The sequence below is a fragment of the Panulirus ornatus genome, chromosome 58, assembly GCF_036320965.1.
Source record: "Panulirus ornatus isolate Po-2019 chromosome 58, ASM3632096v1, whole genome shotgun sequence".
Lineage (NCBI taxonomy): Eukaryota > Metazoa > Arthropoda > Malacostraca > Decapoda > Palinuridae > Panulirus > Panulirus ornatus.
The window spans coordinates 4,255,085-4,268,620 of NC_092281.1; the positions used below are offsets into that span (position 1 = coordinate 4,255,085).

The following is a 13,536-nucleotide window of genomic DNA, read 5'->3' on the forward strand; positions in this document are numbered from 1 at the left end:
TACCACATCGTTCCATATCACTCTATTCCTCGCAGAAGAAATAGTAACAAAATAAATACCTGTTTATCATGATCTTACTAACCACTACTCCATACACTGTACCTTCAAACAGCTTAAAAGACAGTTTTTCAAACAGTTAACTAACCTGTTAGGTGCTTCACTGAGCTCCAAAAGGTCATCAGGTACAGAAGGCTGAGGTCTTACACTGACAATGCCAGTGAGATAAGCTACAAGTGCTGCAACGACAGCTACTTGTTCCACGAGGAGGTGTGACAGGCCTCTTAACTTCATTTTCTTCTGATTTCATTCATTCCAATAAAATTTTCTGTGAATAAATATGCAGAAATTATAACAGTACACATCAAGAATAACATACTAATAAATGATCCAACCTGCTAGCCCACCAAAGGCTATTTCAGAGTACCATTTATTGCAGTCAGCCTAAGGCTTAACAAAAATTAAACATATAGGAAATCCTTTTCAAAAATTCATAATTGAAATACCTACAAAATATTTCAATATTAGGATGATGTGTATTACACATGAAATTATGAAATAATGATCAGTATTCACTGATTGTTACACCAAATCAGGCTCTGGCACAATCTTTTCATAAGTGTGCACTCAACTGGAGCACCACATATTTTGGAGAGAAAAACTGAAAATAATCTGAAAATCTTACCACATGCAGAAAACTAGAAGATTTTGAGCTTTCCAAAGATTTATAGTAATATGATTACTGCAATATATACAAATACTGCTCAAAGACAAAAACTACGTTCAGGATAGAACTGAAATGGCTACTTTATCAGAAGGATAATCCCAGTTTTATAATAAAACTGTCAGACTTCATAGCACCTGGATGAGAATAGGAACAGCTTCTATGTAATATCTAATGATGCCTTCTCATAAGGGGCAAATATAAACTGTTTCCTTTGATCCCATGAAGGCAATACTCCTTACCTGTTCCCAGCAGTGCAAAGAGGTTTCTTGCCTATCACAGTTTTGTCAAACATGGTTTTGAATTTACTTGTTTAGAATAATGTATATCAATTTACCAACCACAGGAAAAAAGTTTTGAATATTCACAGTTCTCTATGGCACCACCAAAATTATATCCACGCGCTGGTCAAGTGTCATGTGGCCTTGGGCTGTTTGTAGCCAAGTCCGGCAGACCACCATTTCTAGGCAAAGGCAGGAGGAGTTTCAAAACCAGGTAGTGTTCTCAGGGCAGGCATCAAGGTAGCCTTTTATGTGGCACAGATGACTGGCTCCTTGGTGGGAATATGGAAGTGCAGCAACAATGGTGACATAATGCCATCATATTACTAACATAGTTTTTTATACATAATACCTTTGTACCTTCATAAAATATGCAAGTAGTTTTTGAAGTATAACATTCTTAACTTAAACCTGAAGTATTCAGTACATGACCTAAAGTATGTATCTCAAGGGTCACTCCCACTAATTCCCCCATCTCCATCGTTTTGCCAACCACTAGGTCTTAAAAGAACATAACCTCAGTAGTTGGCAAAGGACAACTGCAATTCTTTTCAGACTGTTCTAGTCAAAGGAGGACAGCACAAGACTAATTATGCCACATTCATCTTAATGCATATGAAAAACACTTCCATAATGTGTTCTGAGAGTAGTTTGAAAAATATGCTTTGAAAAAATACCACTTTGATCAATCAGTTCTTATATCATGCTGCAAATATCCTTCCTCCTTAAATGCCATATAGCCATTCTTGAACCATAAAGGGTAATGGAATGTGACCCAGCCTCCATGGGTGAAAAGTGAGCAGGGAAATGAGGTGAATGCTTATGAGGAGTCTGGCTTTAAGACATGCTTTTCAAATGCTCAGCCTGATTTTTCTGAAGCAAATTCCCTCACTTGTTTCCATTTGTTTATGATTTGTAGAGTAGGCAATGAAAATTACCGGAAATCAACAACTGAAGAGCTAACATAATTTTAGTTTCTTCCTAAAGAGGGCTATCTTGCTGAGGTCCTACCAAGTTCAATCTTCCCATCTTTGCAATGATGGAATATGTCTAAGCAAACTTCTTCCAGCAAAAGTACTATTGGAAATCCCTAAACTTTGCTGTATGTTCCTTTTCCAAGAAATCTGTGCTATAAAAAGGTAATCCTGCCTTCTGCCCACAGACAAGCTTAAGACGTTGCCAGTTGCACTATGACTAACCCCCACACATAGCTGCCAGTAATACATCTGGGTGTTTATGTATATGCAAGTGTGTGTGGGTGGGTTTGGACCATTCTTTCGTCTGTTTCCTTGCACTACCTCGCTAACGCGGGAGATGGCGATTAAGTATTCTATAAATATTTTTTTTTTTTTTTTTTTTTTTTTTTTTTTATACTTTGTCGCTGTCTCCCGCGTTTGCGAGGTAGCGCAAGGAAACAGACGAAAGAAATGGCCCAACCCCCCCCCCATACACATGTACATACACACGTCCACACACGCAAATATACATACCTACACAGCTTTCCATGGTTTACCCCAGACGCTTCACATGCCTTGCTTCAATCCACTGACAGCACGTCAACCCCTGTATACCACATGACTCCAATTCACTCTATTTCTTGCCCTCCTTTCACCCTCCTGCATGTTCAGGCCCCGATCACACAAAATCTTTTTCACTCCATCTTTCCACCTCCAATTTGGTCTCCCTCTTCTCCTCGTTCCCTCCACCTCCGACACATATATCCTCTTGGTCAATCTCTCCTCACTCATTCTCTCCATGTGCCCAAACCATTTCAAAACACCCTCTTCTGCTCTCTCAACCACGATCTTTTTATTTCCACACCTCTCTCTTACCCTTACGTTACTTACTCGATCAAACCACCTCACACCACACATTGTCCTCAAACATCTCATTTCCAGCACATCCATCCTCCTGCGCACATCTCTATCCATAGCCCACGCCTCGCAACCATACAACATTGTTGGAACCACTATTCCCTCAAACATACCCATTTTTGCTTTCCGAGATAATGTTCTCGACTTCCACACATTTTTCAAGGCTCCCAAAATTTTCGCCCCCTCCCCCACCCTATGATCCACTTCCGCTTCCATGGTTCCATCCGCTGACAGATCCACTCCCAGATATCTAAAACACTTCACTTCCTCCAGTTTTTCTCCATTCAAACTCACCTCCCAATTGACTTGACCCTCACCCCTACTGTACCTAATAACCTTGCTCTTATTCACATTTACTCTCAACTTTCTTCTTCCACACACTTTACCAAACTCAGTCACCAGCTTCTGCAGTTTCTCACATGAATCAGCCACCAGCGCTGTATCATCAGCGAACAACAACTGACTCACTTCCCAAGCTCTCTCATCCCCAACAGACTTCATACTTGCCCCTCTTTCCAGGACTCTTGCATTTACCTCCCTTACAACCCCATCCATAAACAAATTAAACAACCATGGAGACATCACACACCCCTGCCGCAAACCTACATTCACTGAGAACCAATCACTTTCCTCTCTTCCTACACGTACACATGCCTTACATCCTCGATAAAAACTTTTCACTGCTTCTAACAACTTGCCTCCCACACCATATATTCTTAATACCTTCCACAGAGCATCTCTATCAACTCTATCATATGCCTTCTCCAGATCCATAAATGCTACATACAAATCCATTTGCTTTTCTAAGTATTTCTCACATACATTCTTCAAAGCAAACACCTGATCCACACATCCTCTACCACTTCTGAAACCGCACTGCTCTTCCCCAATCTGATGCTCTGTACATGCCTTCACCCTCTCAATCAATACCCTCCCATATAATTTACCAGGAATACTCAACAAACTTATACCTCTGTAATTTGAGCACTCACTCTTATCCCCTTTGCCTTTGTACAATGGCACTATGCACGCATTCCGCCAATCCTCAGGCACCTCACCATGAGTCATACATACATTAAATAACCTTACCAACCAGTCAACAATACAGTCACCCCCTTTCTTAATAAATTCCACTGCAATGCCATCCAAACCTGCTGCCTTGCCGGCTTTCATCTTCCGCAAAGCTTTTACTACCTCTTCTCTGTTTACCAAATCATTTTCCCTAACCCTCTCACTTTGCACACCACCTCGACCAAAACACCCTATATCTGCCACTCTGTCATCAGACACATTCAACAAACCTTCAAAATACTCATTCCATCTCCTTCTCACATCACCGCTACTTGTTATCACCTCCCCATTTACGCCCTTCACTGAAGTTCCCATTTGCTCCCTTGTCTTACGCACCCTATTTACCTCCTTCCAGAACATCTTTTTATTCTCCCTAAAATTTACTGATAGTCTCTCACCCCAACTCTCATTTGCCCTTTTTTTCACCTCTTGCACCTTTCTCTTGACCTCCTGTCTCTTTCTTTTATACTTCTCCCACTCAAATGCATTTTTTCCCTGCAAAAATCGTCCAAATGCCTCTCTCTTCTCTTTCACTAATACTCTTACTTCTTCATCCCACCACTCACTACCCTTTCTAAACAGCCCACCTCCCACTCTTCTCATGCCACAAGCATCTTTTGCGCAATCCATCACTGATTCCCTAAATACATCCCATTCATCCCCCACTCCCCTTACTTCCATTGTTCTCACCTTTTTCCATTCTGTACACAGTCTCTCCTGGTACTTCCCCACACAGGTCTCCTTCCCAAGCTCACTTACTCTCACCACCTTCTTCACCCCAACATTCACTCCTCTTTTCTGAAAACCCATACTAATCTTCACCTTAGCCTCCACAAGATAATGATCAGACATCCCTCCAGTTGCACCTCTCAGCACATTAACATCCAAAAGTCTCTCTTTCGCACGCCTGTCAATTAACACGTAATCCAATAACGCTCTCTGGCCATCTCTCCTACTTACATAAGTATACTTATGTATATCTCGCTTTTTAAACCAGGTATTCCCAATCATCAGTCCTTTTTCAGCACATAAATCTACAAGCTCTTCACCATTTCCATTTACAACACTGAACACCCCATGCATACCAATTATTCCCTCAACTGCCACATTACTCATTTATTTATTTATCTATTTATCTATTTTGCTTTGTCGCTGTCTCCCGCGTTTGCGAGGTAGCGCAAGGAAACAAACGAAAGAAATGGCCCAACCCACCCCCCATACACAATGTATATACATACACGTCCACACACGCAAATATACATACCTATACATCTCAATGTACACAAATATATACACACACAGACACATACATATATACCCATGCACACACTTCACACTGTCTGCCTTTATTCATTCCCATCGCCACCTCGCCACACATGGAATACCATCCCCCTCCCCCCTCATGTGTGCGAGGTAGCACTAGGAAAAGACAACAAAGGCCCCATTTGTTCACACTCAGTCTCTAGCTGTCATGCAATAATGCCCGAAACCACAGCTCCCTTTCCACATCCACACCCCACAGAACTTTCCATGGTTTACCCCAGACGCTTCACAGGATTTTCGCCCCCTCCCCCACCCTATGATCCACTTCCGCTTCCATGGTTCCATCCGCTGCCAGATCCACTCCCAGATATCTAAAACACTTTACTTCCTCCAGTTTTTCTCCATTCAAACTTACATCCCAATTGACTTGACCCTCAACCCTACTGTACCTAATAACCTTGCTCTTATTCACATTTACTCTTAACTTTCTTCTTTCACACACTTTACCAAACTCAGTCACCAGCTTCTGCAGTTTCTCACATGAATCAGCCACCAGCGCTGTATCATCAGCGAACAACAACTGACTCACTTCCCAAGCTCTCTCATCCCCAACAGACTTCATACTTGCCCCTCTTTCCAAAACTCTTGCATTTACCTCCCTAACAACCCCATCCATAAACAAATTAAACAACCATGGAGACATCACACACCCCTGCCACAAACCTACATTCACTAAGAACCAATCACTTTCCTCTCTTCCTACACGTACACATGCCTTACATCCTCGATAAAAACTTTTCACTGCTTCTAACAACTTGCCTCCCACACCATATATTCTTAATACCTTCCACAGAACATCTCTATCAACTCTATCATATGCCTTCTCCAGATCCATAAATGCTACATACAAATCCATTTGCTTTTCTAAGTATTTCTCACATACATTCTTCAAAGCAAACACCTGATCCACACATCCTCTACCACTTCTGAAAGCACACTGCTCTTCCCCAATCTGATGCTCTGTACATGCCTTCACCCTCTCAATCAATACCCTCCCATATAATTTCCCAGGAATACTCAACAAACTTATACCTCTGTAATTTGAGCACTCACTCTTATCCCCTTTGCCTCTGTACAATGGTACTATGCACGCATTCCGCCGATCCTCAGGCACCTCACCATAAGTCATACATACATTAAATAACCTTACCAACCAGTCAATAATACAGTCACCCCCTTTTTGAATAAATTCCACTGCAATACCATCCAAACCTGCTGCCTTGCCGGCTTTCATCTCCCGCAAAGCTTTTACTACCTCTTCTCTGTTTACCAAATCATTTTCCCTAACCCTCTTACTTTGCACACCACCTCGACCAAAACACCCTATATCTGCCACTCTATCATCAAACACATTCAACAAACCTTCAAAATACTCACTCCATCTCCTTCTCACATCACCACTACTTGTTATCACCTCCCCATTTGCGCCCTTCACTGAAGTTCCCATTTGCTCCCTTGTCTTACGCACTTTATTTACCTCCTTCCAGAACATCTTTTTATTCTCCCTAAAATTTAATGATACTCTCTACCCCAACTCTCATTTGCCCTCTTTTTCACCTCTTGCACCTTTCTCTTGACCTCCTGTCTCTTTCTTTTATACATCTCCCACTCAATTGCATTTTTTCCCTGCAAAAATCGTCCATATATATATATATATATATTTTTTTTTTTTTTTTTTTTTTTTTTTTTTTTTTTTTTTTTATACTTTGTCGCTGTCTCCCGCGTTTGCGAGGTATATATATATATATATATATATATATATACATATATATATATATTTTCTTTTCTTTCTTTCAAACTATTCGCCATTTCCCGCGTTAGCGAGGTAGCGTTAAGAACAGAGGACTGGGCCTTGGAGGGAATATCCTCACCTGGCCCCCTTCTCTGTTCCTTGTTTTGGAAAATTAAAAAAAAAAACGAGAGGGGAAGATTTCCAGCCCCCCGCTCCCTCCCCTTTTAGTCGCCTTCTACGACACGCAGGGAATACGTGGGAAGTATTCTTTCTCCCCTATCCCCAGGGATAGAATATATATATATATATATATTTTTTTTTTATTATTTATTATTTATTATTATTTTATTATTTTTATTATTTTTTTTATTCTAATAAAATATATATATATATATATATATATATATATTTATTTTTATTTATTATACTTTGTTGCTGTCTCCCGCGTTTGCGAGGTAGCGCAAGGAAACAGACGAAAGAAATGGCCAAACCCCCCCCCATACACATGTATATACATACGTCCACACACGCAAATATACATACCTACACAGCTTTCCATGGTTTACCCCAGACGCTTCACATGCCCTGCTTCAATCCACTGACAGCACGTCAACCCCGGTATACCACATCGCTCCAATTCACTCTATTCCTTGCCCTCCTTTCACCCTCCTGCATGCTCAGGCCCCGATCACACAAAATCTTTTTCACTCCATCTTTCCACCTCCAATTTGGTCTCCCTCTTCTCCTTGTTCCCTCCACCTCCGACACATATATCCTCTTGGTCAATCTTTTATCCTCTCCATGTGCCCAAACCACTTCAAAACACCCTCTTCTGCTCTCTCAACCACGCTCTTTTTATTTCCACACATCTCTCTTACCCTTACGTTACTCACTCGATCAAACCACCTCACACCACACATTGTCCTCAAACATCTCATTTCCAGCACATCCACCCTCCTGCGCACAACTCTATCCATAGCCCACGCCTCGCAACCATACAACATTGTTGGAACCACTATTCCTTCGAACATAGCCATTTTTGCTTTCCGAGATAATGTTCTCAACTTCCACACATTCTTCAAGGCTCCCGGGATTTTCGCCCCCTCCCCCACCCTATGATTCACTTCCGCTTCCATGGTTCCATCCGCTGCCAGATCCACTCCCAGATATCTAAAACACTTCACTTCCTCCAGTTTTTCTCCATTCAAACTCACCTCCCAGAAGTGGTAGAGGATGTGTGGATCAGGTGTTTGCTTTGAAGAATGTATGTGAGAAATACTTAGAAAAGCAAAATGGATTTGTGATTTGTATGCAGCATTTATGGATCTGGAGAAGGCATATGATAGAGTTGATAGAGATGCTCTGTGGAAGGTATTATGAATATATGGTGTGGGAAGCAAGTTGTCAGAAGCAGTGAAAAGTTTTTATCGAGGATGTAAGGCATGTGTACGTGTAGGAAAAGAGGAAAGTGATTGGTTCTCAGTGAATGTAGGTTTGCGGCAGGGGTGTGTGATGTCTCCATGGTTGTTTAATTTGTTTATGAATGGGGTTGTTAGGGAGGTGAATGCAAGAGTTTTGGAAAGAGGGGCAAGTATGAAGTCTGTTGTGGATGAGAGAGCTTGGGAAGTGAGTCAGTTGTTGTTCGCTGATGACACAACGCTGGTGGCTGATTCATGTGAGAAACTGCAGAAGCTGGTGACTGAGTTTGGTTAAGTGTGTGTAAGAAGAAAGTTAAGAGTAAATGTGAATAAGAGCAAGGTTATTAGGTACAGTAGGGTTGAGGGTCAAGTCAATTGGGAGGTAAGTTTGAATGGAGAAAAACTGGAGGAAGTAAAGTGTTTTAGATATCTGGGAGTGGATCTGGCAGCGGATGGAACCATGGAAGCGGAAGTGAATCATAGGGTGGGGGAGGGGGCGAAAATCCCGGGAGCCTTGAAGAATGTGTGGAAGTTGAGAACATTATCTCGGAAAGCAAAAATGGCTATGTTCGAAGGAATAGTGGTTCCAACAATGTTGTATGGTTGCGAGGCGTGGGCTAAGGATAGAGTTGTACGCAGGAGGGTGGATGTGCTGGAAATGAGATGTTTGAGGACAATGTGTGGTGTGAGGTGGTTTGATCGAGTAAGTAACGTAAGGGTAAGAGAGATGGGTGGAAATAAAAAGAGCATGGTTGAGAGAGCAGAAGAGGGTGTTTTGAAATGATTTGGGCACATGGAGAGAATGAGCGAGGAAAGACTGACCAAGAGGATATATGTGTCGGAGATGGAGGGAACGAGGAGAAGTGGGAGACCAAATTGGAGGTGGAAAGATGGAGTGAAAAAGATTTTGTGTGATCGGGGCTTGAACTTGCAGGAGGGTGAAAGGAGGGCAAGGAATGGAGTGAATTGGATCGATGTGGTATACCAAGGTTGACGTGCTGTCAGTGGATTGAATCAGGGCATGTGAAGCGTCTGGGATAAACCATGGAAAGCTGTGTAGGTATGTATATTTGCGTGTGTGGACGTATGTATATACATGTGTATGGGGGTGGGTTGGGCCATTTCTTTCGTCTGTTTCCTTGCGCTACCTCGCAAACGCGGGAGACAGCGACAAAGCAAAAAAAAAAAAAAAAAAAAAAAATATATATATATATATATATATATATATATATATATATATATATATATATATATATATATATATAAAAAATATATATATATATATTCCCTGGGGATAGGGGAGAAAGAATACTTCCCACGTATTCCCTGTGTGTCGTAAAAGGCGACTAAAAGGGAAGGGAGCGGAAGGCTGGAAATCCTCCCCTCTCTTTTTTTTTTTTTTTCCCAAAAGAAGGAACAGAGAAGAGGGCCAGGTGAGGATATTCCCTCAAAGACCCAGTCCTCTGTTCTTAACGCTACCTCGCTATCGCGGGAAATGGCGAATAGTATGAAAGAAGAAAAATATATATTATTTTTTTTTTATTATACTTTGTCGCTGTCTCCCGCGTTTGCGAGGTAGCGCAAGGAAACAGACGAAAGAAATGGCCCAACCCCCCCATACACATGTATATACATACGTCCACACACGCAAATATACATACCTACACAGCTTTCCATTGTTTACCCCAGACGCTTCACATGCCTTGATTCAATCCACTGACAGCACGTCAACCTCGGTATACCACATCGCTCCAATTCACTCTATTCCTTGCCCTCCTTTCACCTTCCTGCATGTTCAGGCCCCGATCACACAAAATCTTTTTCACTCCATCTTTCCACCTCCAATTTGGTCTCCCTCTTCTCCTCGTTCCCTCCACCTCCGACACATATATCCTCTTGGTCAATCTTTCCTCACTCATCCTCTCCATGTGCCCAAACCACTTCAAAACACCCTCTTCTGCTCTCTCAACCACGCTCTTTTTATTTCCACACATCTCTCTTACCCTTACGTTACTCACTCGATCAAACCACCTCACACCACACATTGTCCTCAAACATCTCATTTCCAGCACATCCATCCTCCTGTGCACAACTCTATCCATAGCCCACGCCTCGCAACCATACAACATTGTTGGAACCACTATTCCTTCAAACATACCCATTTTTGCTTTCCGAGATAATGTTCTCGACTTCCACACATTCTTCAAGGCCCCCAGAATTTTCGCCCCCTCCCCCACCCTATGATCCACTTTCGCTTCCATGGTTCCATCCGCTGCCAGATCCACTCCCAGATATCTAAAACACTTTACTTCCTCCAGTTTTTCTCCATTCAAACTCACCTCCCAATTGACTTGACCCTCAACCCTACTGTACCTAATAACCTTGCTCTTATTCACATTTACTCTTAACTTTCTTCTTCCACACACTTTACCAAACTCAGTCACCACCTTCTGCAGTTTCTCACATGAATCAGCCACCAGCGCTGTATCATCAGCGAACAACAACTGACTCACTTCCCAAGCTCTCTCATCCCCAACAGACTTCATACTTGCCCCTCTTTCCAAAACTCTTGCATTTACCTCCCTAACAACCCCATCCATAAACAAATTAAACAACCATGGAGACATCACACACCCCTGCCACAAACCTACATTCACTGAGAACCAATCACTTTCCTCTCTTCCTACACGTACACATGCCTTACATCCTCGATAAAAACTTTTCACTGCTTCTAACAACTTTCCTCCCACACCATATATTCTTAATACCTTCCAAAGAGCATCTCTATCAACTCTATCATATGCCTTCTCCAGATCCATAAATGCTACATACAAATCCATTTGCTTTTCTAAGTATTTCTCACATACATTCTTCAAAGCAAACACCTGATCCACACATCCTCTACCACTTCTGAAACCACACTGCTCTTCCCCAATCTGATGCTCTGTACATGCCTTCACCCTCTCAATCAATACCCTCCCATATAATTTACCAGGAATACTCAACAAACTTATACCTCTGTAATTTGAGCACTCACTCTTATCCCCTTTGCCTTTGTACAATGGCACTATGCACGCATTCCGCCAATCCTCAGGCACCTCACCATGAGTCATACATACATTAAATAACCTTACCAACCAGTCAACAATACAGTCACCCCCTTTTTTAATAAATTCCACTGCAATACCATCCAAACCTGCTGCCTTGCCGGCTTTCATCTTCCGCAAAGCTTTCACTACCTCTTCTCTGTTTACCAAATCATTTTCCTTAACCCTCTCACTTTGCACACCACCTCGACCAAAACACCCTATATCTGCCACTCTATCATCAAACACATTCAACAAACCTTCAAAATACTCACTCCATCTCCCTCTCACATCACCACTACTTGTTATCACCTCCCCATTTGCGCCCTTCACTGAAGTTCCCATTTGCTCCCTTGTCTTACGCACTTTATTTACCTCCTTCCAGAACATCTTTTTATTCTCCCTAAAATTTAATGATACTCTCTCACCCCAACTCTCATTTGCCCTTTTTTTCACCTCTTGCACCTTTCTCTTGACCTCCTGTCTCTTTCTTTTATACATCTCCCACTCAATTGCATTTTTTCCCTGCAAAAATCGTCCAAATGCCTCTCTCTTCTCTTTCACTAATACTCTTACTTCTTCATCCCACCACTCACTACCCTTTCTAATCAACCCACCTCCCACTCTTCTCATGCCACAAGCATCTTTTGCGCAATCCATCACTGATTCCCTAAATACATCCCATTCCTCCCCCACTCCCCTTACTTCCATTGTTCTCACCTTTTTCCATTCTGTACTCAGTCTCTCCTGGTACTTCCTCACACAAGTCTCCTTCCCAAGCTCACTTACTCTCACCATCCTCTTCACCCCCACATTCACTCTTCTTTTCTGAAAACCCATACAAATCTTCACCTTAGCCTCCACGAGATAATGATCAGACATCCCTCCAGTTGCACCTCTCAGCACATTAACATCCAAAAGTCTCTCTTTCGCACGCCTGTCAATTAACACGTAATCCAATAACGCTCTCTGTCCATCTCTCCTACTTACATAAGTATACTTATTTATATCTTGCTTTTTAAACCAGGTATTCCCAATCATCAGTCCTTTTTCAGCACATAAATCTACAAGCTCTTCACCATTTCCATTTACAACACTGAACACCCCATGTATACCAATTATTCCCTCAACTGCCACATTACTCACCTTTGCATTCAAATCACCCATCACTATAACCCGGTCTCGTGCATCAAAACCACTAACACACTCATTCAGCTGCTCCCAAAACACTTGCCTCTCTTGATCTTTCTTCTCATGCCCAGGTGCATATGCACCAATAATCACCCACCTCTCTCCATCAACTTTCAGTTTTACCCATATTAATCGAGAATTTACTTTCTTACACTCTATCACATACTCCCACAACTCCTGTTTCAGGAGTATTGCTACTCCTTCCCTTGCTCTTGTTCTCTCACTAACCGCTGACTTTACTCCCCAGACATTCCCAAACCACTCTTCCCCTTTACCCTTGAGCTTCGTTTCACTCAGAGCCAAAACATCCAGGTTCCTTTCCTCAAACATACTACCTATCTCTCCTTTTTTCACATCTTGGTTACATCCACACACATTTAGGCATCCCACTCTGAGCCTTCGAGGAGGATGAGCACTCCCCGCGTGACTCCTTCTTCTGTTTCCCATTTTAGAAAGTTAATACAAGGAGGGGAGGATTTCTAGCCCCCCGCTCCCGTCCCCTCTAGTCGCTTTCTACGACACACGAGGAATACGAGGGAAGTATTCTTTCACCCCTATCCCCAGGGATAATATACATATATATATACATATACACATACACACACATACACATACATACGTACATATACACACACACACACATACATATATATACATATGAAAAATGTAAGAAACAATTTAGAAAACTGAAACTTCTAGCTTGAAATGAATGAAAAAAAAAAAAAAAAATGAATGTCACATAATGGTTCAACCTCTGGCTATGGAAAAAAGGAAATGTATAATTTATTTACACAAATGTCAATAGCAGTTCTCATCAATTTACCCACTGTATCAATAAG

The 13,536-nt window shown here is 41.9% G+C and overlaps 1 protein-coding gene across 3 annotated transcripts in view; it reads right to left on the minus strand.

Moving 5' to 3' along the window:
• The window catches only part of LOC139766856 (GPI ethanolamine phosphate transferase 2-like), a 110,396-nt gene that overhangs the window by 80,028 nt on the left and 16,832 nt on the right, over nucleotides 1-13,536 (minus strand). For 2 of the 3 annotated variants that reach the window (XM_071695814.1, XM_071695813.1), the window contains exon 2: nucleotides 146-325. In XM_071695814.1, coding sequence (XP_071551915.1) covers nucleotides 146-291 — 146 coding nt within the window. In that variant the 5' untranslated portion in view covers nucleotides 292-325. Of the gene's footprint in view, nucleotides 1-145; nucleotides 326-13,536 lie in introns of those variants that run through there. The other variant, XM_071695815.1, reaches the window with a different exon arrangement.